The sequence below is a fragment of the Trichosurus vulpecula genome, chromosome 2, assembly GCF_011100635.1.
Source record: "Trichosurus vulpecula isolate mTriVul1 chromosome 2, mTriVul1.pri, whole genome shotgun sequence".
NCBI classification, from domain to species: Eukaryota; Metazoa; Chordata; class Mammalia; order Diprotodontia; family Phalangeridae; genus Trichosurus; species Trichosurus vulpecula.
In genome coordinates this window covers 55,204,703-55,232,107 of record NC_050574.1, presented here as the reverse complement: position 1 = coordinate 55,232,107, position 27,405 = coordinate 55,204,703, and the positions used below count along the sequence as shown (strand labels likewise).

General features: G+C 49.2%; 1 protein-coding gene across 1 annotated transcript in view; it reads left to right on the top strand.

The window, feature by feature from the left end:
- Positions 1 to 27,405, top strand: part of HSPG2 (heparan sulfate proteoglycan 2) — a 122,286-nt gene that overhangs the window by 47,960 nt on the left and 46,921 nt on the right. The window contains exons 35-64 of the mRNA XM_036743736.1: positions 364 to 456; positions 995 to 1,075; positions 2,077 to 2,307; positions 2,964 to 3,077; positions 3,734 to 3,861; positions 4,140 to 4,226; positions 4,582 to 4,640; positions 5,080 to 5,247; positions 5,452 to 5,562; positions 6,062 to 6,162; positions 6,277 to 6,457; positions 7,273 to 7,398; positions 8,005 to 8,157; positions 8,394 to 8,536; positions 9,056 to 9,182; positions 11,904 to 12,055; positions 12,273 to 12,423; positions 13,598 to 13,749; positions 14,495 to 14,642; positions 14,926 to 15,077; positions 16,059 to 16,194; positions 16,306 to 16,457; positions 17,446 to 17,593; positions 17,803 to 17,954; positions 18,502 to 18,637; positions 19,103 to 19,254; positions 22,830 to 22,977; positions 24,967 to 25,118; positions 25,733 to 25,874; positions 26,629 to 26,780. Of these exons, the coding sequence (XP_036599631.1) occupies positions 364 to 456; positions 995 to 1,075; positions 2,077 to 2,307; positions 2,964 to 3,077; positions 3,734 to 3,861; positions 4,140 to 4,226; positions 4,582 to 4,640; positions 5,080 to 5,247; positions 5,452 to 5,562; positions 6,062 to 6,162; positions 6,277 to 6,457; positions 7,273 to 7,398; positions 8,005 to 8,157; positions 8,394 to 8,536; positions 9,056 to 9,182; positions 11,904 to 12,055; positions 12,273 to 12,423; positions 13,598 to 13,749; positions 14,495 to 14,642; positions 14,926 to 15,077; positions 16,059 to 16,194; positions 16,306 to 16,457; positions 17,446 to 17,593; positions 17,803 to 17,954; positions 18,502 to 18,637; positions 19,103 to 19,254; positions 22,830 to 22,977; positions 24,967 to 25,118; positions 25,733 to 25,874; positions 26,629 to 26,780 (4,128 nt within the window). The remainder of the gene's footprint in view (positions 1 to 363; positions 457 to 994; positions 1,076 to 2,076; positions 2,308 to 2,963; positions 3,078 to 3,733; positions 3,862 to 4,139; positions 4,227 to 4,581; positions 4,641 to 5,079; positions 5,248 to 5,451; positions 5,563 to 6,061; positions 6,163 to 6,276; positions 6,458 to 7,272; positions 7,399 to 8,004; positions 8,158 to 8,393; positions 8,537 to 9,055; positions 9,183 to 11,903; positions 12,056 to 12,272; positions 12,424 to 13,597; positions 13,750 to 14,494; positions 14,643 to 14,925; positions 15,078 to 16,058; positions 16,195 to 16,305; positions 16,458 to 17,445; positions 17,594 to 17,802; positions 17,955 to 18,501; positions 18,638 to 19,102; positions 19,255 to 22,829; positions 22,978 to 24,966; positions 25,119 to 25,732; positions 25,875 to 26,628; positions 26,781 to 27,405) is intronic.

The window sequence follows — 27,405 nt, the reverse complement described above, 5'->3', positions numbered from 1 at the left end:
ATCCTTTCTGGCTGGGAGGATCATGGGAGGCTCTAAGGAGGGTCTTAAGATGGGTGAGATTAATAGTAATTGGGATTATAGACGAGGAAGGGTTGACCCTCGCCGTGACCCCAAGGTTAACTTGGGCTGATCCCAACAACTGAACTTCCTGCTGAGGGAAGATTCACCTTGTGTTCTCTGGCATTGACCCTGCCTCAGGTTCAGCCTCACTGGGGGGAGGAGAAGGAGCTTAGAACAGCATCGTGGCCCTTGCACCCAAGCCAGTTCTCCTAACTGAGGAACCAGAGTTGGGATGAGGGTGGTGGACAAAGGGGTCAGAGGGGCAGACCAGGACTGCTGACACCCCAGCTTGGTTCCACACAGGTGGACGCCTATGGTGGAAAGCTCCGGTACATTCTCTCCTACACAGCTGGAGCACAGGGCAGCCCCCTCTCTGATCCTGATGTGCAGATCACGGTGAGTTATCCCTGGAGTGAGGCCATGGGAGAAAGGGTGGCAAACCTGGTAGGGATTGTGGTGAAGGGCAGTGAGTGTCTACGAGGAAAGGGCTAGGCTCTGTTGGAGTCCCTTCTCCCAGTACCTTACCCCAGTGTGTGCCGTAGCATGGGTTTCTGGGTCATGCCGCCATCTTGGCAGGCTACGGGCAGAGATCTCTTCTGTTCTCTCTTCAGGGGAGCATGGAGGGCTGGTGAACAGGTATTGGAGTTACTGGAAAGCAGCCAGTATCAGGGCGCCCACTGAGAGCCTCTTCTCCTATCTCATAGTGTCCTGGTCTGGGAGTCACAAGGTCCCTAGCTCTGCCATGTTACTTCACGTATGACTTTGGCCAAACCACTTCCATTTTCTGGGCCTCGGTTTTTTCATTTGTTAAATGAAAAGTCATACTTTCCCGACAACTTTGTAGGAGCAAAAAAAAAGATAGAGGATGTGAAAAGGCTTTGCACCTATCCAGTAACATAGTCTCGGGGGGATTATTCTTCTTATCTTACCACAGGGGAATGACATCACTCTAGTAGCCTCCCAACCAGAGCTGCAAGGCCGTGAAAGGAAGAGCTTCGAAATAGTATTCAGAGAGGTATAAATGGACCAGCCTGACATTGTGTGACTAGGACCAAGACCTTGATTCTGACCCCAACACAGCAGTCCTGACTATGAGTCCAACCATGATGTCAGTTCTGATGTCTACCATGATCTTGACTCTGAGCATGACCATGACCATGTCCCCAACTCTGTGACCATGACTATGATCCTAACTTTGACCAGACCACAAGCATGACTTTGACCAAGGCCATGATCCCAACTCTGACGAAGGCCAGGACCACAACTGTGACCAAGGCCATGACCATGTCCCCATCTCTGACTATGACCATGATCAACTCTGACTGTGACTATGATCATAACTTTGACCAGACCATGATCTCAACTCTGACCAAGGCCAGGACCATGTCTCCAACTCAGACTATGACCATGATCCCAACTCTGACCATAACTATAATCCTCACTTTGACCAGACCACAAGCATGACTCTGACCAAGGCCATGACCATGTCTCCAACTCTGACTATGACTATGATCCCAACTCTGACCATGACTATGATCCTAACTTTGACCAGACCATGAGCATGACTTTGACCAAAGCCATGATCCCAATTCTGACCAAGGCCAGGACCATGTGCCCAACTCTGACTATGACCATGATCAACTCTGACCATGACTATGATCCTAACTTTGACCAGACCACAAGCACAATTCTGACTAAGGCCAGGACCACAACTGTGACCAAGGCCGTGACCATGATCAACTCTGACCCAGAACTATGACACCCAGCTCAGACCCCAGTTCTGACCAAAGCAAGAGGCCTGACTGACCCCAATGCTAAACCTAATCGTGATCAATTTCTAGCTTTGACCCTACTCCTCCTCAGGCATAATCCAGCTGCCATCGTAACCTAATAATTGAAGACTTGTGTTTGCTTGGCCGAGGGAAACAAGGGCCAGACTTGGGGCAGGAGGGGTCACAGAAGCAGGGTGTAGAGCCTTCATTACCTCCACTCTCTATCCTTCCTCCCCCAAACCAGCAATTCTGGAGGAGGTTGGATGGACAGCCAGCCACTCGAGAGCACTTGCTGATGGTGCTGGCTGACCTGGATGAGATCCTGGTCCGTGCCACCTTCTCCTCAGTCCCTCTGGCAGCCAGCATTGGTGCCGTCAGCATGGAGAGAGCTCTGCCTGGCCCCACGGCTGGACCCCGTGCCCTGGAAGTAGAGGAATGCCGCTGCCCACCTGGCTACCGAGGCCTCTCCTGCCAGGTGAGAGGGAAAGCGCTGGACTGTAACCTTCTTTCAGGAATGCCTGAGACTGGTTTCTGGTATTACTTAAGTTACTAACTCACTCTATAACCTTGAGCAAGTCATTTCTCACTAGGCCTCACATTTTTTTTCTCACCTATTAAATAACCAGCCTGAACTTGATTTCTAATCATCAGAGGCACCTTCCTTTGTGTATCCTCGGTGTTAGGGAGTTCAGTGTGAGGGGGCATGAGTGAAGGGTCAGGAGGGGATCAGAGGCAAGCTCAGCAGGTGAGAAGACTTCCAGCTTTGGCACTGTGTTCTAATGGCCCCCTAGATCTGACATTCTTTGTTTTAACATTCAGTTTTCTAAAGCCCCATCTCAGCTCTGATATTGTACTAAAGTCCTTCAGAGCTCTGACATTCAGTGTTCTAAGGGTGCTCCCAGCTCTGACATTCTAGCTCTGTGGTTTTTGTAATCCTTTTAAGAAAACAGTCTCCAATTTGGGGTGAGGGAGAGAGAAATAACTTTGGCCTGGTTGACTTTGAAGTTCCCACATGAGATCCAAGTAAAGATGGCAGGGTCTCTGGGCTGGAGACTTCTGATTCTTCCTCCTCTACCCCTAGAACCTCCTTGTTGAGAGGCTCAACCCTGACCTTTTTTTCTCCTTTGCCAGGATTGTGCCTCTGGCTACACACGAACAGGGAGTGGCCTCTACCTGGGCCACTGTGAGCTTTGTGAATGCAATGGGCACTCAGAGACCTGTCACCCAGAGACAGGAGCCTGCTCGGTGAGGGATGGGAGCTGGAAGCAGGGGTTTGGGAGGGAGGAAGCATTTGGAGGAGACCTCTATGTTGTGTGTCTGTGTGTCTGTCTGTCTGTCTGTCTGTCTATGTGGTGAGGGGAAGGGGTCAGTGTGGGAGATCACTGAGGAGTGGTGGGTACCACCTGGGGGGGGTCAGTTAGTGGAGTGTGTCAATGATTAGTGAGTAGTCAGTATAGCAGGGTCCACGTGGAGGGCGTCCATGTAAGAGCTCTATGAGGGGGGATCAGTGAGGAGCAGCCACTGTAGGGAGGGGCTCAGTGTAAGGGGAGATCATCAAAGGGTCAGGCCTCTTATGTAAGGTGAGTAGAAGGCATCATCATCTAAGAGTAATTTAGGGGTTCAAATCAGGGCAAGTTTAGCAAGTAAGGGAAGTACTCATTAGGAGTCAGTGAGGTGGGAGGTATCAGTGAGGGGTAGGGGGCCACTGTGTAGGTCAGTGAATGGGGGTAAGCATGGAGGGTTGAGTGCAGAGTCATTGACGGGGTGGAGATCTGTGTAGAAATGCATTGGGGAGCTTTGGTGTACTTGAGAGGCCCATTAGTGGCCAGTCAGTAGGGCTCAGTGGGGACACAGGATATGAGGGCTGACCGAGCCAGAGTGTGACACCCCTGAATCCTCAGCAATGCCTGCACCACACGGCTGGTGAATTCTGTGAACTCTGTGCACCTGGCTACTATGGTGATGCCACCGCGGGGACTCCTGAGGACTGCCAGCCCTGTGCCTGCCCCCTGACCAACCCTGAGAACATGTAGGTTGGCCTTGCCTAGTGCCAAGGGATATAGGGAATCACCAGATCAGTTCTCATGGTGGCCAGCTACCCCAGGCCAAAGCTGAATAGGAGACCCCTCTGACAAGTGGACATCCAGGGGGTGGGCATGGTCTGGATATTTGGCACCTAGGAGAAGGGAGATGGGAAGGGGGGACCGACCCCAGGGGATATGAGTCATTCAGGAAAGGGAAAAAGGGAAAAGTCCCCAAGAAGATAAGGGACTCACCTAAGCCTGACTTCTGCCTCCTGGGCTGCAGGTTCTCTCGGACATGTGAGAGCCTCGGATCTGGGGGTTACCACTGCACGGCCTGTGAGCCTGGATACACTGGCCAATACTGTGAACAGTAAGTCTTCTACAGCTTGGGGTGGGGGTCCTTGGGGTCAGGGTCCAGGGACAGGCATAGCCTGAAGGAGAGTGGAATGAGAGGCAGTGGGGAAGGACATGAGAATCTGGGGCGGGGTTTATAAGAAGATCCTTCTGGAGTGGAAACAAGCCCCCAACCCAACTGAGTCTGGTGAGACTAGGTCATCTTTGAGCTATTCCTACTCTCTGCCCCCAGTCCTTCTTTTCCCAAAAGAGGCCCTTGTGTCTCCAGCCTAGCCCTGGGCCAGAGGCTGAACTCTGATGCCCCAGGCATCCCAGGCGCTCCAGCTAGCCCTGACAGGTACAGCCTGATAAGGGTGGCATGTCTCCTGCAGGTGTGCCCCGGGCTATGTGGGCAACCCCAATGTTCGTGGAGGGCGCTGCCAGCCTCAAGGTAAGTGGAGGACTGCAGAGGGCTAGGGAATGAAAGGATTCTGGAGGAGTCATTAGTGTGTGGGTGTTGGGAGTCCTGGAACCAAGGGAGGATGATGGGGGAGAAATTTTACCTGTGGGAAGGACCCCAGCTCTGATACTCTATGTTCTAAATTCCTTCCCAGTTCCTGTATTCTAAGGCCCCTCCCAGCTCTGACGTCCTGTGTTCTAAGGGCCCTCCTAGCTCTGACATTCTGTATTCTAAGGACCCTCCCAGCTCTGATATCCTGTGTTTTAAGGCCCCTCCCAGCTCTGACATTCTGTGTTCTAGCTCTGACATTCTGGGTTCTAAAGTCCTTTGGTCCCGCCTACCTTATGTTTAGGGACAGAAGTCAAAGAAGGATGGTTGCATGGGGGGGATCATCAGGCTTGACTGCTCCCCTGAACTTCTTTCTCTTTAGCAGACCAGGCCCTGCTGGTAGTTCAGGTCCACCCAGCCCGGAGCACAGTGCCGCAGGGTGGCTCCCACTCGCTTCGATGCCAGGTCAGCGGGAGCCCCCCGTACTACTACTACTGGACCCGAGAAGACGGACGATCTATTCCCAGCACCACCCAACAGCGCCAACAAGGTACTGGATGTCCCAGAATTCCCTCCTAGTCAGTGAGTGGGAATGGGATCTTCAGTTCTCCAACTGTCTCTACTGCCTCAGGGTCCTGTCTGTGTGGAAAGACCCGTGGTAGGAGGAGGGAATGGTAGGAATTTTGGGGGTGGGTCTTGTTCCAAAGGGTACTCAGTCTGAGTACACCACCAACACCTCCACCAACACCTCCAGGCTCTGAGCTCTACTTCCCCAGCGTCCAGCCTTCCGATGCAGGCGTTTACATCTGTACTTGCCGCAACCTTTACCACGCCAACACCAGCAGGGCTGAGCTTCTGGTCACTGGTAAGCCTGCCTTGGTCCCTTTCTGCTTCCTCTCTCCCCTCCTTCCTCTGGCCTCCCCTCCTTCCCCCTCCTCCTGTAGCTCCCATAGCTGATGGCTGACCTTTCTGTAGCTCTCCACGCTTTCCCTTCCACCCTTCATCCAGGCTGCTTCGTTCTCTTCAAAAGTTAGTCAGGGTCTGGGTTTTGCTTAGGTCAGGTAGAATTAGGATCAGAGTTGGTGTTTGGATCAGGATTGGGGTAAGGGCTAGGAGTGGGTTTAGCCCTGGGATTAGAAGTGGGCTGGGGCTGGTGTGTGGGACATGGTGAGGGCCTGGGTCTGGGCCTGGATCTAGGATTGAGGTTTGGGGCTGGGATTAGACCTGGGTTTGGGGCTGGCATTGGGAGCTGGGCCAGGGCTAGCATGGGGAGCTAGGCCAGGGATGGCATTGGGAGCTGGGCCAGGGATGGCATCGGGAGCTGGGCCAGGACTGGCAGTCACTATAGCTCTCCACCTGCACAGAGGCACCCACCAAAGCTATCACAGTGACCGTGGAGGAGCAGACAAGCCAGAGCGTTCGAGTTGGGGCGGACGTCACCTTCATCTGCACAGCCAAGAGCAAGGTGAGAGGGGAGACCTCATCTCTCCTTAAGCGCTGGGACTAGGTTGAGAAGATAGATAACGTCTTGGAGGTCAGAAGTCTCGTAGGTCCCATTTGTCCTTTCTGCCTCTCCTAGTCTCCAGCCTACACACTGGTGTGGACTCGCCTCCATAATGGGAAGCTGCCTCCACGAGCCATGGACTTCAATGGCATCCTGACCATCCGGGACGTCCAACCCAGTGACGCAGGCACCTATGTGTGCACTGGCTCCAACATGTTCGCCATGGACCAGGGCACTGCCATGTTGCATGTCCAGGGTACAATTTGCCCTTCCCCCTGCCAATTCTGGGCCCTTCTTTCTACCTGTCCACCCCTTAAAAACCTCCGTACCCCCAGCCTAGGTCCAGTCCCTGCTCTCTCACTCTCTTCATTCCTGACTTTTTGATACAGTAGACTTGTTGTCCAAAGACCTGGGTTCAAACTTTGCCACTTACTAGCTGTGTTATCCTGGGCAAGTCACCTTCCTTTTCTGATGATCACCTTCCTATCAGTAAAATGAGTGGTCTTTGAGATAACTTTTAGGGGCAGCTAGGTGGTACAGTGGATAGAGCACCAGCCCTGAAGTCAAGAGGGCCTGAGTTCAAACTTAGCCTTAGTCACTTACTAGCTGTGTGACCCTGGGCAAGTCACTTAACCCCAATAGTTTTGAGAGAGAGAGAGAGAGAGAGAGAGAGAGAGAGAGAAGTGGGGAGAGGGAGAGAGAGAGAGAGAAAACTTTTAGATCTACAATCCTGCCATACTAAAATAGGTAGTGGTATTATTCCCAGCCCCCTTGCACCTTCAGGGGAGCCCCTAGCACTCCCTCCCTTAGAGTCCATGCCCATGCATATGTAGTGCTATGTGGATTATTATTATGGTTATTTATTCGTATTCCCAGCCTTCCTCATTAGGTCCTGGCTTCTCACTTCCGTATCTTCTTTCTCCCTAACCCTAGCCCATCCGCCTCCACCACCCCAGGCTTTCCCATTTCCTCTCTCCTCTGGCCTTCCCTGTCATGATTACATTTCCCTCTTCACTCTTGTCCTTGGAATGCTGTCCTGATTGTACCCGTCTGCCCCTCCTCTATTCACAGCCTCTGGGAGCCCATCACCACCCGTGGTTTCTATCTACCCACCGCAGCTCACAGTGCAACCTGGCCAGCCAGCAGAGTTCCGCTGTAGTGCCACCGGGAACCCGGCACCCAGCCTGGAGTGGTCAGGTGGGAACACTTTTAAACCTCTTGGAGACTTCTGTGCTAGATAGTGCCCTTCATTGTCAGCAGTCACATGGCTGCAGCTTGGTACAAGGGAAGGCACACTAGACTGAGGGTCAGATCACCCAGGCTCAAATCCCTTCTCTGCCAGTTACTACTTGTGTAAATCTTGGGTAAGACAGTTAACCTCAGTACTCTCCTCTGGGGTTCTTCCAAGTCTAAATCTTTGATCTTATGACCCTTGGCAAAGCTGGGGCTTAGTCTGAATACTCAAGCTGAGGAAAAGGGGTTGGGGAGCTTTGAAGGTTTTTTGGTCAATTTGTTTAAAACACTTTTATTAATCTCTTCTGCTTTTATATTATCTCTACTTCTAAATATTTTCCCTCCCTGATCCCTACCCAGAGAGCCAGGCTTTATTAAAAATAATAATAAAAAGAGGAAAATGAGTTAACATCACAAAACTTACCCAGTCTGATAGTATGTGCAATACTGGGTGAAGAACTTTGTGATATATCTCCCCCCTCTTCATGGATAGAATGAGGGTCTTAAGGGTGAGGACTTGAGCCAGACTCTGACTGTCACTGACCTAGCACTCCCTTCTTTTGGTCCCAGGAGGTCCTGGGGGTCAGATGCCCCGGAAGGCCTGGATTCACGGTGGTATCCTACGCCTCCCGGCCACTGAGCTCTCTGACCAAGCCCAGTACCTATGCCGTGCTTCCAATAGCGCTGGACAGCATGTGGCCAGAGCTGTACTCCATGTGCATGGTAAGAGGGGAAGGAATACAAGGAGGAGGAGGAGAAGGTCAGGGATGTGACCGGGGGCCTGCCTTGATGTTGCAAGCAGGGGGAAGGATTGGGCGGATCTGGGGCAATGATGGGGATGGGAGGAAGGAGCCAAAGGCCCCAGATGATGAGCAATGTGAAAGTATGGGAAAAAGAAGTAATTTGGATCCAAGGAGAAGAGCACCCCAGGTAGCTCTCACTCTGCCTCTTCTGGGCAGGGGTTCGAACATCCGATGCCCAGCCACGCCCTGAGCAGACCCAGGTGCAGGAGGGCCACATTGTGAGGCTGAATTGTCAGGTGATGGGGAACCCACCTCACAGGATCGTCTGGACTAAGGAAGGGGGCACCTTACCATCCAAGGTGAGGACCTCAGGACCAGTTCTTAAAACCTGCTTTGCCTAGCCGGGAATGAGGAACCTGTAGCCTTGAGGTCATATGCAGCCTTGAGGCTGCAGGTTCCCTACCCCTGGCCTAGCCCAACCTGGTCCAACCTGGTCTTAAAAGGGAGTGTATCCACCCACTATCCTCAGCGTCCCTCTATTCTTTCTTTCCTCCTCCTTTCCCTCACTTCTCTCTATTCTTCTTGTCTCCTTTTTCTCCCTTTCTCCCTTCTCTCTTTCCCCTGCTTCTCCCTCCTTCCTCCCTTTCTCCTTTTTTCCTGTCCCTCTCCCTGGTCTCCCCTACTCTATTTTCCCATCCTCTACCTTCTCCTTCCCCCTCATCTCCCTCTTTTCTACATTCTCCAAACTATTCCTGTCTCCCCTTCATCCTTCATCAGTCCACCGGGACCCCAGACACTGCACATGTTCTACAGACGCATCCTTTCTCCTATCCTATGTTGTCTCATTCTGGTCCCCATTCATTTCTTGAACCTTGCAGGCACGTGTGGAGCACACTATGCTCTTCATCCCCGATGCAACAGCTGCTGACGCTGGCATCTACGTGTGCAGTTCTAACACCCTCACTGGCAGTGCCCAGGCCCGCATGGAAGTGGTGATTGTGCCAGGTATGGACTGGGGCAGGGAACTCTGGCCAGAGCTGAGGCCTGCTCAGTTAGTGGGCTGGGCCAAGGTGCTCCTGAGAGATCTAGCCTGGGCCTAGAGAGGCAGGGGCTCCCCTGAAGAGGGCCTGGCCACTTCGCCTTTCTCTAGCTCTCCCCATCACCCTTTCCTAAGTGAACATCCCTGTGGGCCAGCAGAAAGAGCTCAGGATTTGGAGTTAGGTCATGTGGGTTTACCTCCTGGCTCTTGCCACCTGCTACCTGGGCAACTCCTTTGGACTTATTCCCTTTTTATTCTCTGTATTCCTATATATGTAAGTGTGGTCTCCCCCAAGAGGATGTAAGCTTCTTTTATACTCTTCTAAATATATATGTATTGTTCCCTCTTAAATCCATTCCCAATGAAAGTAGGTTAGCAGAACTACCAGCCCTCCTCCCCCATCTAAAATCCTCTGTATCCTTTCTTCTTCTTGAACCTCTTTTGTATAAAATAGTTACTCTTTTTAGCTGTTTCTAAATGGTTTCACTTTTTAAATTCATATTATAGTCAGGTTTATCTCCCTCTTTCTTATGAGCTCCACAATTATTAATAAGAATCTTAGACATACATTTTACATTTTATGTTATACAAAAGGTAAACAGTCTGTCCTTATGAATCCCTTATAGTCAGTCCTCAGTATGTACCTTTTGTTTTTCTTGGTTCTTGTATGTCAAATATTCTATTAAGTTGAGGATTTTTTTAACAAAGTCTTGAAAGTCTGAGGATTTGTCAAATGTCTGTTTTTTTTTCATTCAAGATAATATTTAAATTTGAAAGGTATGATATTTTTGGCCAGAGCCCCAGGTCTTTTGCTCTTTGATATATTGTGTTCCAAGATCTGCAGTCATAAAATGTCTCTGCTGCTAGGTCTTGTGTAATTCTAATTGTGGCACCATCATATTTAAATTGTTTTAATCTTGATGCTTTTAATATTTTATTCTTGAGCTGGGGGGTTTCAGAACTTGACTATGATATTCATATGAGTTTTCCTCATAGGATCTCTTTTAAGTGGTGTTCAATGCATTTTTTCTATTTCTACTTCCCTGCCTTGTTCTAATGCTTCAGGACAATTTTCTTTAATTATTTCTTGTATCATTGTATCAAGATTCTTTTTTTAATCATGACTTTCAGTTACTCCAATAATTTTTATATTTTCTCTTCTTGATCTATTCTCCAAATCTGTTGTTTTTCTTATGATTCACTTCTTCTTCTATTTTTTCATTATTCATGTTTTGTTTAGTTATTCCTTGATCTCTTATAATTTCTCTGGCTTCACTTTGCCCAATTCTAATTTTCAAGTTGTCATTTTCCTCCTTGGGATTCTGGATCTTTTCTAATTGTTGACTTTCCTTTCATAGCTTTCTTGTTTTTCTTGGATTATTATTTTCTTTTTTTACTTTTTCCTCCATCTCTGTCATTTGATTTTTAGAGCCTTTTTTAAAGATCTTCTATAAATTCTTTTTGGTCAAGTGACCATTCGACATTGCTTTTTGGGGGTTTCTTTACTTCAACATCCTCCTCTGAAGATGAATCCCAGTCATCTCTATTCCCATAATAGGTTTCTATGGTTGGATTCTTTCTCCTTTGCCTGTGCATTTTTTGCGGTAATGACTTGATTTTTATAATTACCTCTAGCCCTGGGGTATGGGAGATGGTGCCTCTTGCCCCAGATCTTCAGTTCTCCCCTCTATCCTGGAACCAAAGCCAAATCTCCAACCTCCTGTAAGTGCCCATAGCCAGGGGCTTTCTGCCCCACTGCTTCTGCACTCACTGGGCGCGTGCTGGTTCCTTCTCACCCCCACCACTCTTTGCAGCACAACTGGGTCTGGTGTTTCTTGTCAGCAATCTTCCTGGGCTCAAAGGCAGGACTCCCCTCACTATCCCGGGGTACAAAGTTCCAGGGGCTGGGGCCAAGGCAGCCTCTCAAACCAACTAGCCCCAGGGTTTGCCACTGGTTGTTAAAATGGAACTTAGCCTGGAGGTGTTTACTCCTCGCAGGGACCAAACCTGGTCCTGGGATTTTTCCTCAGATCTTCTCAAACTGTCCCAGGAAGATCCTGGTTGTGCCCCTATTCTTCTTTGTCTCCACCCACACTTTGTTCACCCTGAGGTGCTATTTTAACTCTTTTGTGGGGGAAAATCTTGAGAGCTTGGGATTTTCTGACCTACTCCCAGAATCCTCCCTAGATGTAAGTTTCTTGCAGGCAGAGACTATTATGTTTTTGCCTCTACATCCCCAACACCTGGCATGGTGCCTTGCACATAGCAGGTAATTAATAAATGTCTGTTGATTTATTTATTGATTTGACACCTTGCCTCCTATTTCCTCAACTACAAAAAAACCTACTAGCTCACATTTATGTAGTGTTTTGGGGGCTTCTTCTTTTATCTCATTTGATCCACACAACCACTCTTTGAGGTAGGTGCCCATTTTACAGATGTGGAAACTGAGGCTAGTAAGTGTCTGCGGTAAGAACTGAACTCAGGTCTTCCTAACTCTGTCAGGCACTCTCTCTACTACACTATGCTGCCCCTCAAAATGGGGGTTAAGTGAACTAGATGACCCTTGATGCCCCCCAATGGCCAGCATAGGTCCTGGTACATAGTGGACACTTAGTAATTGTTTGTTGGTTGGTTGATCCTTTCAATGACCTAATGATCTTCACATTCCCACTCTCAACCTCCAGACTCAGGCACTGTCCCTGCCATGAGGATTGAGTCTTCTTCCACATCAGTGACTGAAGGACAGACAGTAGATCTGAACTGTGTGATCACTGGTCATGCCCATGCCCAGGTCACATGGTACAAGCGTGGTGGGAGCCTCCCAACTCGGCACCAGGTACTTCTGGAAATCCCCCTTAGAGAAGCCGTGTGGAGATGGGAGATGGAGCCATGATGTGGGGGATTGGTGGAGGAACATAATGGGAATGTAGAAAGCAGGTCATTCTGAGACCCCAGAGCTCCAGGGGAACTCCTTGGGGAACAGGGGAGCAAAGGGCATGGGGCATCCTTCCCTCCCTTCTCATCCACCCCATCCCTTAATTCCCCCTACTCAGGCTCACGGCACCCGACTGCGGCTATACCAACTGACTCCAGCAGACTCAGGCACATACGTGTGCCGGTTTGAGCGCACCTCAGGCCACCAGGAAGCCTCCATTGATATCTCTGTCTCCCATAGTGGCAGTCCTGGCTCCAGCCACTCACAAGGTGCGGGACCATGATGGTGGGCCAGGCTAGGGCTGGGCCAGAAGCTTCAGGGCACATGGGTTCTCTGGGATGTATGTAAGTCTGCCTAGCCTTGAGAGACAATACCTGATCTGTAAACCCATGGGAGTTTGGAGGGTCCTTAGTTCTTCTACCCCTGGGATAGTGGACCAAAAGACCTAGGAGGAATGGAGAGTTTGGCCTTGCTTACATTGAAATAAAGTGAAGTAGCTTAGGTCCTTGAGTTGATATGCAAAAGCCTCGGCTAATGCCCTACATTGTCATTCATTTATTCACATTTATCAAATGAGTTCTCACACAAGGCCTTCTACTCATGGCTGAGGAAGATGTACAAACAGCTGTCACTCAGCCCTTGTTCTGAAGAGATACAAATAGCTGGGGTAACAGGGACTGAGGTGACAGGGCTGCCCCAAAGAGGCCCAAGCAGAGTGCTCGGGGGGGGGGAAGATTCAAAGTGAGAGAGACCCTGGAGGGTGAGTCAGAGAAAGCTTCATGGAAGAGGTAGCCTCTGCTCAGGGTCTGGAATGAAGGGGAGGGTTTCGGTGGACAGTTGTCACCATGGGGGCGGAGGTCCATTGCAGGCCTGAGGGATAGTGTGAGCAAAGTGACAGATCCGAGAGAGGGTGAGGGAATAGGGGACAATGGATAGTCCAGGTTGAATGGATTCCAGAATGCAGGAAAAGTAGTCATGAGAAATAATCCTTGAAAAGTAGAGTGGCGCCAGATTGTAAAGGGCCTCAGATGCCAGAACCAATATTTTATTTGGTATGCCCTTTATTAGGGAGTCCCTAAAGGTCATAGGATGGAAGTATGATCAAAGTAGGAAGATTACCGTGTGTAACGATCCATCGGCAATGAGGCATTTCTGAGAACAAGGACTGAGAACAAGGTGCTGAATTAGGAAGGAATATGGGAGGGAAACTTCTTGGTGGCCCTGACTCGGCCCCTAAGGGCAGCCAGGCTGCCTGGGCCCAACCTTTCTGAGCCATTTTCCATGCCTCAGTTTCAGCCATGATGACCACCCAGCTGTCCCTCTCTGGTATATCCTTGGGGCCCATGCCTTCAGTGGCACTGCCAGTCAAGCCTTGGAGACAGGTGCCAGGCACAGGGAAGGAGAGCCTACACCTAGCTCCCTGACCCACCCGTCTGTCCTCAGGCTCTGATGCCAGCTTCCCCATGAGGATAGAGGTCTCCTCTACAGAAATAACTGAAGGACAAACTGTGGATCTGAACTGCGTGGTCACCGGACAGGCCCATGCCCAGGTCACATGGTACAAGCGTGGTGGCAGTCTCCCCGTGCGGCGTCAGGTATGGGAGAAGAACATCGGGAAGAGGTGGTGTCTGGAGCTCTTCCAGACCCTTAGGATTTTAAGCTGAAACAGCATTTAGAGATCATTTGGTCATACCCCCTGATTCTACAGATGAGGAAATTAAGACTCTGGACTTGGAGTCAGGAAGACCCAAGTTCAAATCCCTGCCACGGGCATTAACTAGCTGCATGACAAATCACTTAATCTCTGTCTGCCTCAGTTTTCTCTTCCATAAAATGAGAACAGTAACAGCACCCACAATCCAGAGTTGTTGCAGAGATCAAACAAGATAATATTTGTAAAGTGCTGTGTAAGTGCTATTACCTAGAACCCACAACTCCCCATCCCACGCTCCTTCCACTGAGTGATTGAAACCATCCAGCCCATAGCTCTCCATCAGGCGGACCATGGGAGGAGCCCCACCCCGCAAGGCTCCCACCTAACCGGGACCCTTGACAGTGGTAGCTACCATTTCTCTAATATTTAAGTTTTACAAAGGGCTGTCCTCACAACCAGCTTGTGAGATAGGGCTTGCAGGTATGACCTGCTTCTCATTCCCCGTGAGGACATGGATCATCAGGGAGGGGCAGAGCCCAGATGGGGGCTGTGGACTCCTGGCTCCTGACTCACGTATGGCTTCTCCGGCCCCTGGGAGTGGGTGGCACTAGTGGGGTTCGAGCAGCCTGGAGGGTGTCTCTTTCCCCTCCTGCCCCACATCTCTCCCCCTCCTTCCCTTTGTGCAGGACCATGGGACCTGGCTACGTCTGTACCAGGTAACCCCAGCTGACTCCGGGGAGTACGTTTGCCGTGTGGTCCGAGACTCCCGTCCCCACGAAGCCTCCCTTGTCATCACTGTGCAACCTTCCCGCTCCAACGATGGCTCCATCCCAGGTGAACAGCCTGGGGGTGCAGGGAAAGCTCCCCCCACCAGCCAGGGCTGCAGATGTCCTGATGTCCTAAGACCTGGCCAGTGAGAGCCTAGCCCAGGGGCCCAGCTTCCCTTGGCCTTTATTGCTTCATCCCTGGCCCTCTATTACCCCTTTCCTGCTAGCTCTCCTCCAGTTCCCCTCTGATTATCTCTCTCTAGCCTCCTTACTTCCCCATCTTTGTCCCCTCTTCACCACCCACCTTTGCTTCTGGGTCTGACGTCCTGACGTGACCCCTGTGTCTGCAGCTCCAGCCACCCCTGCACCTGTCCGGATTGAATCCTCATCCCCAACAGTGGCTGAAGGGCAGACGGTAGACCTGAGCTGTGTGGTTGCTGGGCAGGCCCATGCCCAGGTCACTTGGTACAAGCGAGGAGGCAGCCTCCCTGCCCGCCACCAGGTAGAGGATCCCTCTGCCAAAGAAGACCACAACGAGGTCGAGGGGCATGAGGGGGTGGGGAAGAACCCTTAAGAGGGGGAGATGAAGGAACCCCTGGAAGCAGCCCTCGGTCTGAGTGCCTAGTCCATTCCAATCCAATGAACAATTATTAAATTCCTACTGTATACAAGATGTAAATAAACTCTGTACAAGGCAGTGGTAATAACAAAGACAAAACAAAAGCAGCCTTTGCCCTCAAGGACTATACACTCTACTGAGTAGCATAGCATGTTTTAAAAAAAATAGCCCCAAGATCATTTAAGGCAAGAAGAAAACCTAACTGCAAGAGTCAGTAAAAGTTTCCCATTGGAGGTGGCATTTGGCTGAGCCTTAAAGGAAGTAACAGCTCCTACTTGGAGCCAGGAAGACCTGGATTCAAATCCTGCCTCAGACACTTACTAGCAGTGAGAACCTCTTTTTCCCCAGTTTCCTATATGTAAAAGGAGGACAAATAATAGCATCTCCCTCCCAGGGTTGTTGTAAAGATCCAATGAGATAACATTTATAAAGAGCTTTTCAAACCTTAAGGTACTAAATCAATGCTATTAATAAGAATTGTTATATGTGACATTAATAATCGTTATATATGACAAAATAATAATGATTGTTATCCGAGTGAGGAATTCTCGAGGATTAGGGTCAGGGTAGGCAAGGAGTACAAAGACAGCTCTCTGCTCCCCTCCTGCCCCCGTGTGGAATTGTTGGCCTGAGGAGGAAGCAACCCAAAGGGACATCTGAGGTCCTCCAGTCCAAGCCCTCGTTCAGAAATGAGGAAGCTAAGGTCCAAAGGAAGTGACTTACCCAAGATCATATTAAATCACCATATTAAATGCTTGTTGATTGGACCATATGCCCTTGGGGAGCCCTTCCATCGCTGAGAGTCTGTGGGAGAGGAAGCTCCAAGTCCTTCTGTCCCATGCCTCCTCGTGGCTGTCTTTGCAGGTCCGTGGCTCCCGCCTGTACATCTTCCATGTCACCCCGGCCGATGCTGGTGAGTATGTGTGTCGTGCGGCCAATGGCATGGAAGCCTCCCTGACGGTCACGGTCACTGGAGGCCAGGGCGCCAGCTTCTCCTACCGTAAGTCAAGGCAAAGGGGGCACCTGATGGGCAGTGGGCTGGTCTGGGATAACTTTGAGCCCCTGGAGCAGCTGATAATCCACTCTCTGTGTCCATGTCCATCCCCCCCAGCCCCGGGTGTCACTCCCCCAATCAAGATCGAATCCTCTTCCTCTACTGTCGCTGAGGGACAGACTCTGGTTCTGAACTGTGTCGTGGCTGGGCAGGCCCATGCCCAGGTCACTTGGTACAAGCGAGGTGGCAGCCTTCCAGCCAGGCACCAGGTATGGCCTTGGGAGAGGTCAAGGGAAGATGTATATGGGAGCTCACTATTGCCCTCGGTTCTCCCTCCTGATCCCTATTAACATCACCCAAGAGGGAAACCTTCAACTTTCACCCCTAACTTCCTGAGTCCCTGAGGGTGGCTCAGTGCCTAGCAGGCAGGTCAGACTGAGCCCATGTAGGGACACCAGACCGTAAGATGGACCCTATGAGGGTCAACAGGACCTGGAAGGATTGAGGGTGTCCTAGCTAGGTCATCGGGCACTGACTGGTTGAAAAGCAGATGGCATTCAGAAGGTCAAGCTTTCAATCGAACTTGCATCTTTTCTCCACATCTCCCGAGTGCATCTCCTTCTCTCCACCCTCATCAGGCTCTCATCAGGATGCCAGGATGACTGCAGTAGACTCCTAATTAATTGGTTTCCCTGCCTCTGGCCTCTCCCCTCTCTAATCCATCCTTCACACCACTACCAAAGTGATGTTTCAAAAGCACAGATCTTATGGCATCGCTCATGGGCTCAGGAAGTTTGAATGGCTCCTCACTGCCTCTAGGATCAAGTACAATTTCCTCTGTTTGGCATTTAAAGCCTTTCACTCCAGCCCACATCACTGCCTTTCACTTCACAAGAGCCAAATTGGCCAACTTACTCTTCCCCATAAACAACCTGCCATCTCCTACCTCCATACTTTTGCCCTAGCTGTCCCCCATGCCTGGAATGCTCTCCTACACACTTTCTAGCTCCTTTCAAAACTGGGCCAAGGGCCAAGTCTTTCAAGAGGCCTTTCTGATTCCTCCAATTATTAGCGCTCACCAACCCCCAATTTACTTTGGTTTTTTTGAGAAGGGGAAAGAGTTAGACCCTGTTCCCGCTCACCTAATAGAATATAATCTCCTGGAGGGCAGGGACCATTTTGTTTTTAGCACAGTGCCTACCACCTTCTGGGTCTTAAAGATTGTTAATTCAATTGAATTGAATCGTCTCGGATCAGGTCCATGGCTCCCGGCTACAGCTGCACCAAGTGTCTCCGGCTGACTCTGGAGAGTATGTGTGCCTGGTGGTCAGCGGCTCTAGCCACCGCGAAGCCTCTGTCCTTGTCACCATTGAACCCGAGGGCTCTTTGCATGGCTCTGTCCAAGGTAAGGGGCCTAGGGTCAGGGATGTCTCAGGGACGGGTGCATCGCCACTGAAATCCTGCCCAGGAACCTCTACTCTCTCTGGCTGGTGTCTAAGGAATCCTCGCACCACCCTCCCCACTGTGGGAGTGGAGCCAAGAAGCTGATGAACCTCAGGAATGGCCCTTGGGGTCTGCCCTAGGACATCAGTGACCTTTCCTTTGCGTCCCCAGCCCAGGACATCACACCCCCAATCAGGATTGAATCATCTTCCTCATCTGTGGCTGAAGGTCAGACCCTAGATCTAAACTGCATCGTCGCAGGGCAAGCCCATGCCCAGGTCACATGGTACAAGCGAGGGGGCAGCCTCCCTGCCCGGCACCAGGTACGGATCCCTCTAGGGCAGGTTGGGAGAGAGACAGATCTGAGGGGTTTGGGGGTGGAAGTTCTCTGCTCCCCATGATGGGTCCCCCAAGTTACTTGTCTTTTTTTCAGTTAAGAAAATGCTTTCTCTCTTTCTCTCTCTCTCTCTCTCACTGAAAAAAAGGGAAAAACATGCATAATCAAGCAAAAAAAAAGTTCCTGCATGGACCATGTCCAAAATATGTATATTGAGTGAATATATACGTATATATGTATATATATACACACACATAGCTATACATGCACAGTACATATATGTGTGATATGCATATGTTGTATGTATATGCACATGTGTATACTGTGTGTGTACGTGTGTGTATGTGTGTATGTTCATCAACCATATGACTCAGTCCCCACCCAGTTCATTGTCGGGAGGCCCCAAGTCCTTTTAAAGATGTCCCCAGCTCAGGAGGGGCACTTCCTGTCTCCTAGAGTCTGGGAAGCTCTTGGTCTTAGCCTTGAAAATTTCTGAATCATTTTTCTTCCTTCTCTCATTTTCCCCTGCTCAGGTCCATGGCTCCCAGCTACGACTACATCAGGTGTCCCCGGCTGACTCTGGAGAATACGTGTGCAGGGTGGTTAGCGGTTCCCACCCCCAGGAAGCTTCTGTCCTTGTCACCATTGAGCCTGAAGGCTCCATCCCCGGTGAGGGTCCCAGGGTCATGGAGGGGACTGCTGAGGGCCATGTGGCCCCAGTGAAGCCCTGCCCCAAAGCCTTCCTCTTCTCCAGTGTGTGCTTGGGAAATTCTTGGGAAATCCTCCTATAACTGACGTATCTCTGAGTTAGCCCCCGGTTCTAGCCTAAGACATTGTAAGGAGTTTAAAACTGTGGAGCTGAAAAAAACTATCTGATGTCGTCCTCTCATTTTAGAGCTGAATGGACTGAGGCCTAGAAAGTGTGATGTATTTTCCTCAGGACACACTGGCAGCCCAGGCCTTCTTACTCTACACCTAGTTTTCGTCCCACTACTCTAAACTACGCCATTTCTACTTCCCATCTCCCCAAAAGGACACAGAGGTGTGGTGGGCCCCACCACCCTGTCCCAGCCTCCCCATCTCCCTGCCCAGAGAGGCTGTGCCAAGGTCCCACTCAATCCACTGTGTCCCCAGCCCAGGGCGTCACGCCTCCGATCAGGATCGAGTCATCCTCTTCATCTGTAGCCGAAGGACAGACCTTGGATCTGAATTGCATCGTTGCCGGTCAGGCCCATGCCCAGGTCTCATGGTACAAGCGAGGGGGCAGCCTCCCGGCCAAGCACCAGGTAAGGGCCAACTCAGGGAGAGTGAGAGAAAGATGCATGTCATGAGAAAGCAGAAAGATATCTGCCTCTAGGGTCAGAAATCCTGGGTTCAAATTTCCTTCTGCAATTAACATCTGAACGACCCTGAGTACCTCTCTGAATCAAATTCTCTCCTACCTAAAATGAGAGGATTGGCTTAGAGAAAACCTCTAAACTCACTTCCAGCTCTAAATATATTATCTCCTATGACCTAATGATGAGAATCCCATAACTGGGATCTCTCCCATCCCCAGGTCCTCCTGTCCTACAGAGACATCGCTACCCTTCTAAATCTGGGTGCCCTCCAAACAGGTCAGATTTCCATTCAGTCATTATTTGTTGCTTTACGAATGCCTTTCTTTTTTACATCGTATCATTTTCTTGCAACGAAGAAATAACAGTTTAAAAAAATCCACCAACACAACGACAATGTATACAACATTCTTTGCCCAGGGTTCACCACCTCTATATAGAAGGGAAGTATGCTTCTATCTTCTGTCCTAGGGAAGTAGGACATTACAGTGAATCAGAACTTACCTGCCTTTTAGAGTTTTAGCCTTTTATTGTGTTCATTATGCTTATTTTTCTTCTGGTTTCATTCTGTGTTCATCCCCACAAATCTTTCCAAGTTTTTCTAAATTCCTTGTATTTCCTTTTTTCTATGGTATAATCATATTCCATTCTATTTCTGTGCGACAGTTTGTTTAGACATCCCTAATCAATGGGCTGCCCCTTTGTTTCCAGTTTATTGCTCCCACAAAACCTGCTGCTATGAAGATTTTGACATGTTTCTGTCTTTGCCATCCTTAAGATTTGTGCCCTAATTCATTCATTCTTTCAACAAACGCTTATTAAGCATCAGCTGTGTACAGGACATTGTGCCAGGCCCAAGGGAAGATGCAAAGATAGAGAAGACATGATTCCTACCCTTGTTGAACTTACGGTCAAGCAGGAAAGAAAAGACAACAACATAGATAACAATTACAGAAAAGCACAGAAATAAGTGTTCTGTGAGTTGGAAAGGAAAGGTTTTTACAGACCGAAGGAATCAAAGGAAGAACACTTCCTAAAGAAGGTGGCATTTGGATTGTCTTTAGAGAGCAGTCAGTAAATCATTTAGTTAATCTCTTTAAGTGCCTACTGTGTGCCAGCACCATAGTAGGTACCTGGGAGAGAGGCAAAAACCAATCCCTACCTTCAAGGGGCTTGTATGCCAGTGAGGGAGACAACCTGTAAATTACTAGATATGTGCAAGATACATATAGATTAGATGGAGGGAAAATGCAGAGGGGAAGGCATTAGCAGCTGGGCGGGCTGGGAAGGGCCTCTGGAACAAGGTGTGGTCTAAGCTGAGTTCTGAAGGAAGCCTGGGAAACCAAGATTTAATGAGGAAGAGGAAGAGCATTCCCGGCATGAGGGATAGCCTGGGCAAAGGCACTGTATTGGGAAATGATGCTATGTTATGTTCACAGAAAAGCAAGTAGGTTTATATAGCTGGCTCAAAGCTTTCCTGGAGGGGAGGAAAGGACAAGGACATTCAAAAGACTCCAAACTGTTGGAACCAGGTCAGGAAGGGCTTTAAATGCCAAACAGAGAACTTTATATTTAATCTACCCATCAGAGAATTTTATTTTTCATTCTGGAGGTAACAGGGAGCCCCTGAAGTTTCTTGAACTAAGAAGGAGATGTGGTCAGATCTTTACCTTAGGAAAATCACTTTAGCAGCTGAGTGGAGGATGGATGTGGAGTGGGGAGAGACTTGAGGCTGGGGCACCTTATTAGGAGCTTTTTCTAGTAGTCCAGAGAGAGATGTTTCCAGCTAGAGCTTTGTGAGTGATTTGAAGGTAGAAATATCTCATGATGTGGCAACATATTGGATAGGTGGGGTCGCTGAGAGTGAGGAGTTGAGGAAACTGAGGCTGTGAGCTTGGATGACTACGAGAAAAGTCTGGAAGGTGAGAGGGAGGGATTTGGGGGAAAGATAATGAGTTCTGGTTTAGACCTGTTACTTTTGAGATGCCAATTGCAGTCAGGTGGCACCATAGTGCAATTAGCTTGGAGCCTAGAGTCAAGAAGACTCATTTTCATGAGTTTAAATCTGGCCTCAGACACTCACTAGCTGTGTGACCCTGGATTAGTCACTTCACCCTGTTTGCCTCAGTTTCCTCCTCTGTAAAATGAGCTGGAGAAGGAAATGATAAACCACTCCAGTATCTTTGCCAAGAAAACCCCCAATGGGGTCACAGAGAGTGGGACAGGACTAAAAAATGACTCAACAACAACATCATAGAACAACCAGTTCCAGCTATCTAAGAGGCATATGGAATGTAGCTCAATAGAGAGACCAGGACTGGATGTACAGATCTAAGGGTCATCTGAATAGAGGTAACTGAGCTCACAGAAGCTGATGGGATGACTGAATGAAATAGTACAGAGGGGTGAGAGACTTGGCTACTCTGATCAATACAATGATCCATGAATCCCAAAGAGGCCATGATGGAAAGTGCTCTCCACCTCCAGAGAGAGAACGGATGGATTCTGAGTGCAGATGGAAGCAGACTTTTTTCACTTTTTATTTTCATTGCTTTTCTTCCCCCAACATGGCTGATATGGAAATATGTTCCGCATGACTTCATATGTATAATGAGCACTATACTGCTTGCCTTCTCAATGGGTAAGGGAGGGATTGGAGGTAGAAAAAGAATTGGGAAGTGAAAATTTTTTTAATTAACGTTAAAATTTTAAGAAAACATTAAAAAAGAACTAATCTAGAAGAAGGGGGTCCAGAACAGAGCCTTGGGTGGCCCATGGTGAGTGGGCATGGCCTGGATGAAGATCTAGCAAAGGAGACTGAGAAGAAGCAGTCTAATAGAGAGGAGGAGAAGCAGGAGAGAGCAATGTCCTGAAAGGCCAGGGAGAAGAGAATACATAGGAGGAGAAGGTGATCAGCAGTGTCAGCTGCTGCTGAGGGGTCAAGAAGGAAAAGGAATGAGAAAAGTCATCGGCTTTGGCGATTAAGAAATGGTTGGTAACTTTGGGGAGGGAAGTTTTAGTTGAATGATGAGGTCAGAAGCAAGATTACATAGAGGTAAGAAGAGAGAGAGAAGAGAGGCATTCTGTAGACCTAGAAGAAGAGAAAGGGTGTTCCAGGTACAGGGAGCATAGTCAAAGATACAGAGGTGGGCAAACACCAGGCACGTTTGGAGACAGAGGGCAGTCCAGTTTGGCTGTAAGGTAGCACACATGAAGGCAAGTGAGAGGAAATAAGGCTGGAAAGATAGGTAGGGTGCTGCCATGTTGTGGGGCCCTGGAATGCCAGATAGAGCAGTGTAAACTATATGTGGTAAGAAGTCACCGAGTACTTTTCATCCAATCTCAAGTTAGATATGGACAACCAGGATGATAAGAGGGTCAGAGGGCAAGAAGGCTTAGAGGGGTCAGCTGGGTCAGAAGGTGACAGGATATGAGTTGTTAGTCTTTGATCCCACACCTCAGCTTCTGGTATCTCTGAGTCCTGAACCTTTTTTAATCCTCTCTTCCTTCATCCCCGGTATCAGGTCCATGGCTCCCGGCTACAGTTATACCAGGTGACTCCAGCTGACTCCGGAGAGTATGTGTGCCGGGTGGTTGGCAGCTCCAGCCACCAGGAAGCCTCTGTCCTTGTCACCATTCAGGCCCAAGGTTCCAGTCATGGTTCCATCCCTGGTAAGTGGCCTGGGGTCAAGGAAGGACTCTTCTAGATCTCAGGGGTTCCATCCCTGGTAAGTGGCCTGGGTCGAGGAAGGACTCTTCTAGATCTTGGGGGTCATGAGTATCCCCAGAGTAGCCCTGCTCCTTCCCTGGCCCATGCTTGGGGAATTTACATACCCTGTGGTAGTAGAGACTGGTAAGCCTCAGGACCAGGCGGCCTTTCAGCCTGCCTTAGGTTATCATCACAGTCCTAATGCTTCAGCATGTGATAGACCTATGGTCTCATCATTGAGCATCTTCTCACTATTGGTCCAAATCTGGATTCATTCAGACTTTCTTATCTTGAATTATCCTTGGCCAGATCTTTCTATTAGCTCCCCCGTAGTGGATCCATAGCATGGAGGCCTTCCTGCTTCGGGGGTTTGTTTTTTTGGGTCTAATAGAATATAAGCTCCATGAGACGAAGATCTGTCCAATGTTGTCTTACTGTCTCCAGTACCCAGCATGGTGCTTAGAATGTAATAGGTGCTTAATAAATGCTTGACAAATTGATTGGTTCATTTTAATTTTCCATCACCATATGTTTATAGAGGGCTGCTTGGTGCAATGGCAAAATTGCCATGGTCACCTTTGTGTCATTTAACAAGTCACTTCACCAGTCCCCCTCCCAAAATGAGACTAGATGGCTTCTCTCTAATCAGCTGTCTGTGAAATGAGGCTCCAGGGCCTCAAAAGCTCCTATCTGATACTAAATCAAAGCTCTCTTTCTTCCATGAGGTATTTTGAGAAAGGAGCATGATGGAGTAAATAGGCCACTGAACAGAAGATCTGGGTTCTGATCCTGTCTCAGTCACTCCCTAGCTATGTGCCTCTGAGGAAATCACTTAACCCATCCATTCCTCAGTTTCCTCCTCTGTAAAATGAAGGGTCAGGCTCAGTGGCACTCAGAGGTCTCTTCTAGCTCTTAATTCTGTAATCCCATGGTCTGGTCCTTCAAGAACCAGGACCACCTCTGGGCCACTGGGAGTCTTCAGAGGAGAGATAATCCTAATAACAGCTCCATTTCTGTAGCAGTCATGGTCTACAGAGCAGTCTTCCTCACAACCACCATGGTGGTTATCTCAGGGATTATTACCATCCTTCTGCCAATGGGGAAACCAAGGCTCTGAAAAGTGACTTGTTAAACACATAGTAAGTGTCCAAGCCAGGTTTCCTGGTGCTGGATTTGGCTTGAATCTGCTGGGGTTATCAGTCAGTCAATAAACATTCATTAAACACCTGCTAAGGGCCAGGCATTATGGGAATACAGATACAAAAGTGAGGCAGCCCCTGCCCTCCAGGAGTTTATGATCTAATGGGAGACGCAATATGGCCAGGGGAGTGGTATGGGTGGGGAGTTTGGATCAGGACAGTCACAGAGATGGTGAATGGAGCCACAGGGTGGCACCATGTCCTCCCCTTTCCAGTGTCAGTCATAGTTTTGGTGTGATTATTACCACCTGTGGCTCCTGGGGCAGGTCATTTTTACTCATTTGGGCCTTGGCTTCCTCATTCACAGGATGAAAGAGTTGAACCAGGTGACCTACAAAACTGTCCTCACTAATTCTGTGCTTCTGTGACTCTCAAGTTTGGGAACCTTTCCATGACACTTCACCAACATCATTGTCTAGACAGCTCCGTGGTGAAGGGCTTAGAGCACCAGGCTTAGGAGTCAGAAAGACACGAGTTTGAATCCTATATAGGAAACCGATTAACTTAGTGACCCTGAGACAAGTCATATGGTCTTAGTTTTCTCATCTGTAAATGGGAATAATAATAACTCCTCCCTTTCAGGGTCAAATGAGATAATATGTGTGAAACACTTTGCAAACCGTAGAGTGCTAGAGAAATGTTAGATTATTATTATTATTGCCCAAGTAGGAGCTCCCCCTGTCCCCATAGACTTGTTCCTGCCTCCCATTGTCTCTGTCTGCAAAGCCCTGATCTGGCTTCTTTGTTCCCCAGGCCTAGGAGTCACTCCCCCAGTGAGGATTGAGTCTTCCTCTTCATCCATCACTGAAGGACAGACTTTTGAGCTGAACTGTCTGGTCTCTGGACAGGCCCATGCCCAGGTCACCTGGTACAAGCGTGGCGGCAGCCTTCCCACCAGGCATCAGGTAAGAAAGGACGAGGTCAAGTGGCTGTTCACCCCCATGTTTGCCAGGAAGAGAGGAAGGTCTTAGATCAGGTACCAGAAATCCAAAGGTATAGCAAGGAGGGGCAGGGGAAGGGACACTCTTGATCATCAGCCTCCCCTTGTGGCTGGGGGCAGGGGCGGGGGGGAGATGGACACAAGCCAGATCTAGCCCTGATTCCAGCTGCTGGGCCACTGAGTTGCTGCTGAGCTCCAAGGTTGGGGGCCCAAGAGTACGCGTACTGAAGTCTCAGGGGGAGGAATCTCTGAAGCCAGTCTGAGTACCTGCCTGGTGCCTGAAGGGTCCTGACCCTTTGTAGATAGTATATGCTTGTTAAATTCTATTCAATAGACATGTTTCAAGTGGCTGCCAAGAACCAGGCACTGTCCTCAGCACTGATTATACAGAGATGTAAAATTAGGAGTTCCCTTCCCTCAGGGAATTTACATTCTGTTGTCAATCAATCCACAAGCATCATGGTCAGGCACTGGGATTACAAATACAAAAAAAAAAAAAACCGAAACAACCCTTGCTCAGTGCAGGCACCTCTGTGTCCCGCTTGCTTCCCCACCTCCCCTCTTCCCGCCCTGACTCAGGTCCACGGCACCAGACTACGGCTGTCCCAGGTATCACCAGCTGACTCAGGCGAGTACGTGTGCAGGGTGATCGGCAGCTCCGGCCCCCAGGAGGCCTCTGTCCTCATCACCATCCAACAGCAGCGCCCCGGCCACTTCCACCGTGAGTCTGCCTGGGGTAGATGGGCCCCCCTGGAGTGTGATGCTGGGGAGGAGTTAGCCAGGACCCTACTGTCATCTCATAGGAAAGAACTTTGTCTCAAGAGAGGCAGCTAGGTAGCAAAGTGGATAGATACTGGATATGAAGTCAAGAAGACATGAGTTCAAATCCTGCCTCGAACACTTTACTAGCCATGTGACCCTGTACACAAAAACCTCTCTCAGCCTCAGTTTCCTCATCTGCAAAATGGAGATAATAGTAGCACCTTCCTCCCAAGGTTGTTGTGAGGATCAAATGAGATAATATAGGTAAAATGTGCTATACAAATGCTAGCCATGATTATTAGGAATGAACACGGCTGGGGAGGCAGAAGACCTAGATTCAAATCCTGCTACTAACTGCTACCCCTCTGACCTTGATCGAGCCATTTGGACCTAGGCTTCCTTGTCTATAAAATAAGGTCATCAGAGTAGTTATTGGTGTAGTAGATACATCAGTGTCCTTGGAGTCAGGAAGACCTAGATTTGTATCTTACATTATTACTTCCCACCACACTTAGTAGCTGTGTGGCCCTGGGCAAGTCACTTAATCCCTTTGGGCCTCAGTTTCCTCACCTGAAGAATAATGGCATTGGACTTGATAGCCTTGAAGGTCCCTTTCAGCCCTAAACTTACGATCTCGTGATCCTTCCAGATCTGATTTCTCAGTTTGAGTCTTTCTTCCATTCTTACTCTTCCTTTCCCCTCTCTCCCCCCAGCCCAGGGTGTGGTGTACCCTGTCCGAATCGAGTCCTCCTCTTCCTCCCTGGCCAATGGACAGACCCTGGACCTCAACTGCTTGGTGGCAAGTCAAGCCCCACATACCATCACATGGTACAAACGTGGAGGCACTCTTCCCGCTCGCCATCGGGTACGAGGGCTTCTGGGGAACGGGGAGAGGAAATTCTGGATAAAGGGTGGAGAAGACAAGAAAAACAGGTTTGGGAGCAAGACGCGTTCTGAATCCCATGCCTGGTGCTGTAGATGAAAGGCCAGCAGCCTGGAAGTCAAGAGAACTAGGTCTTTATCAGGACCATTAGGAGTCAGGACCTTGGACAAGGGCCTCTGAGACTCCATGTCCTTAGGAGTCAAAACAGGGGATTGGATGAGTCCAGAGATTCTCAAACTGGGGTCTGTGAACCTGGTTTTTAATCTTTTGATAACTGTATTTCAATATATTTGATTTTCTGTGTTTTATTTTATATATTTGGTTTCCTTTTAATCTTATGTATTTTATTTCATGCATTTAACATGATTCAGAAAAAGGGTCTAGAGACATTCCCAGCCTGCCCAAAGGGTCTGGAACACCAAAAAGGTTCAGAATTGCTGGACTAAACAGTCTTTAAGGTGCTAAAGCTTGCGATATATAAAATAGAAATCATGATACTTCCACTATACTGTCTCGGTAGAGCAGGGCTGGATAAAAAAAAATGATATGGTGCCTGCCTTCAAGGGGCTTACATTCTACTAGAAGGAATATGAACTGAGCTTCAATA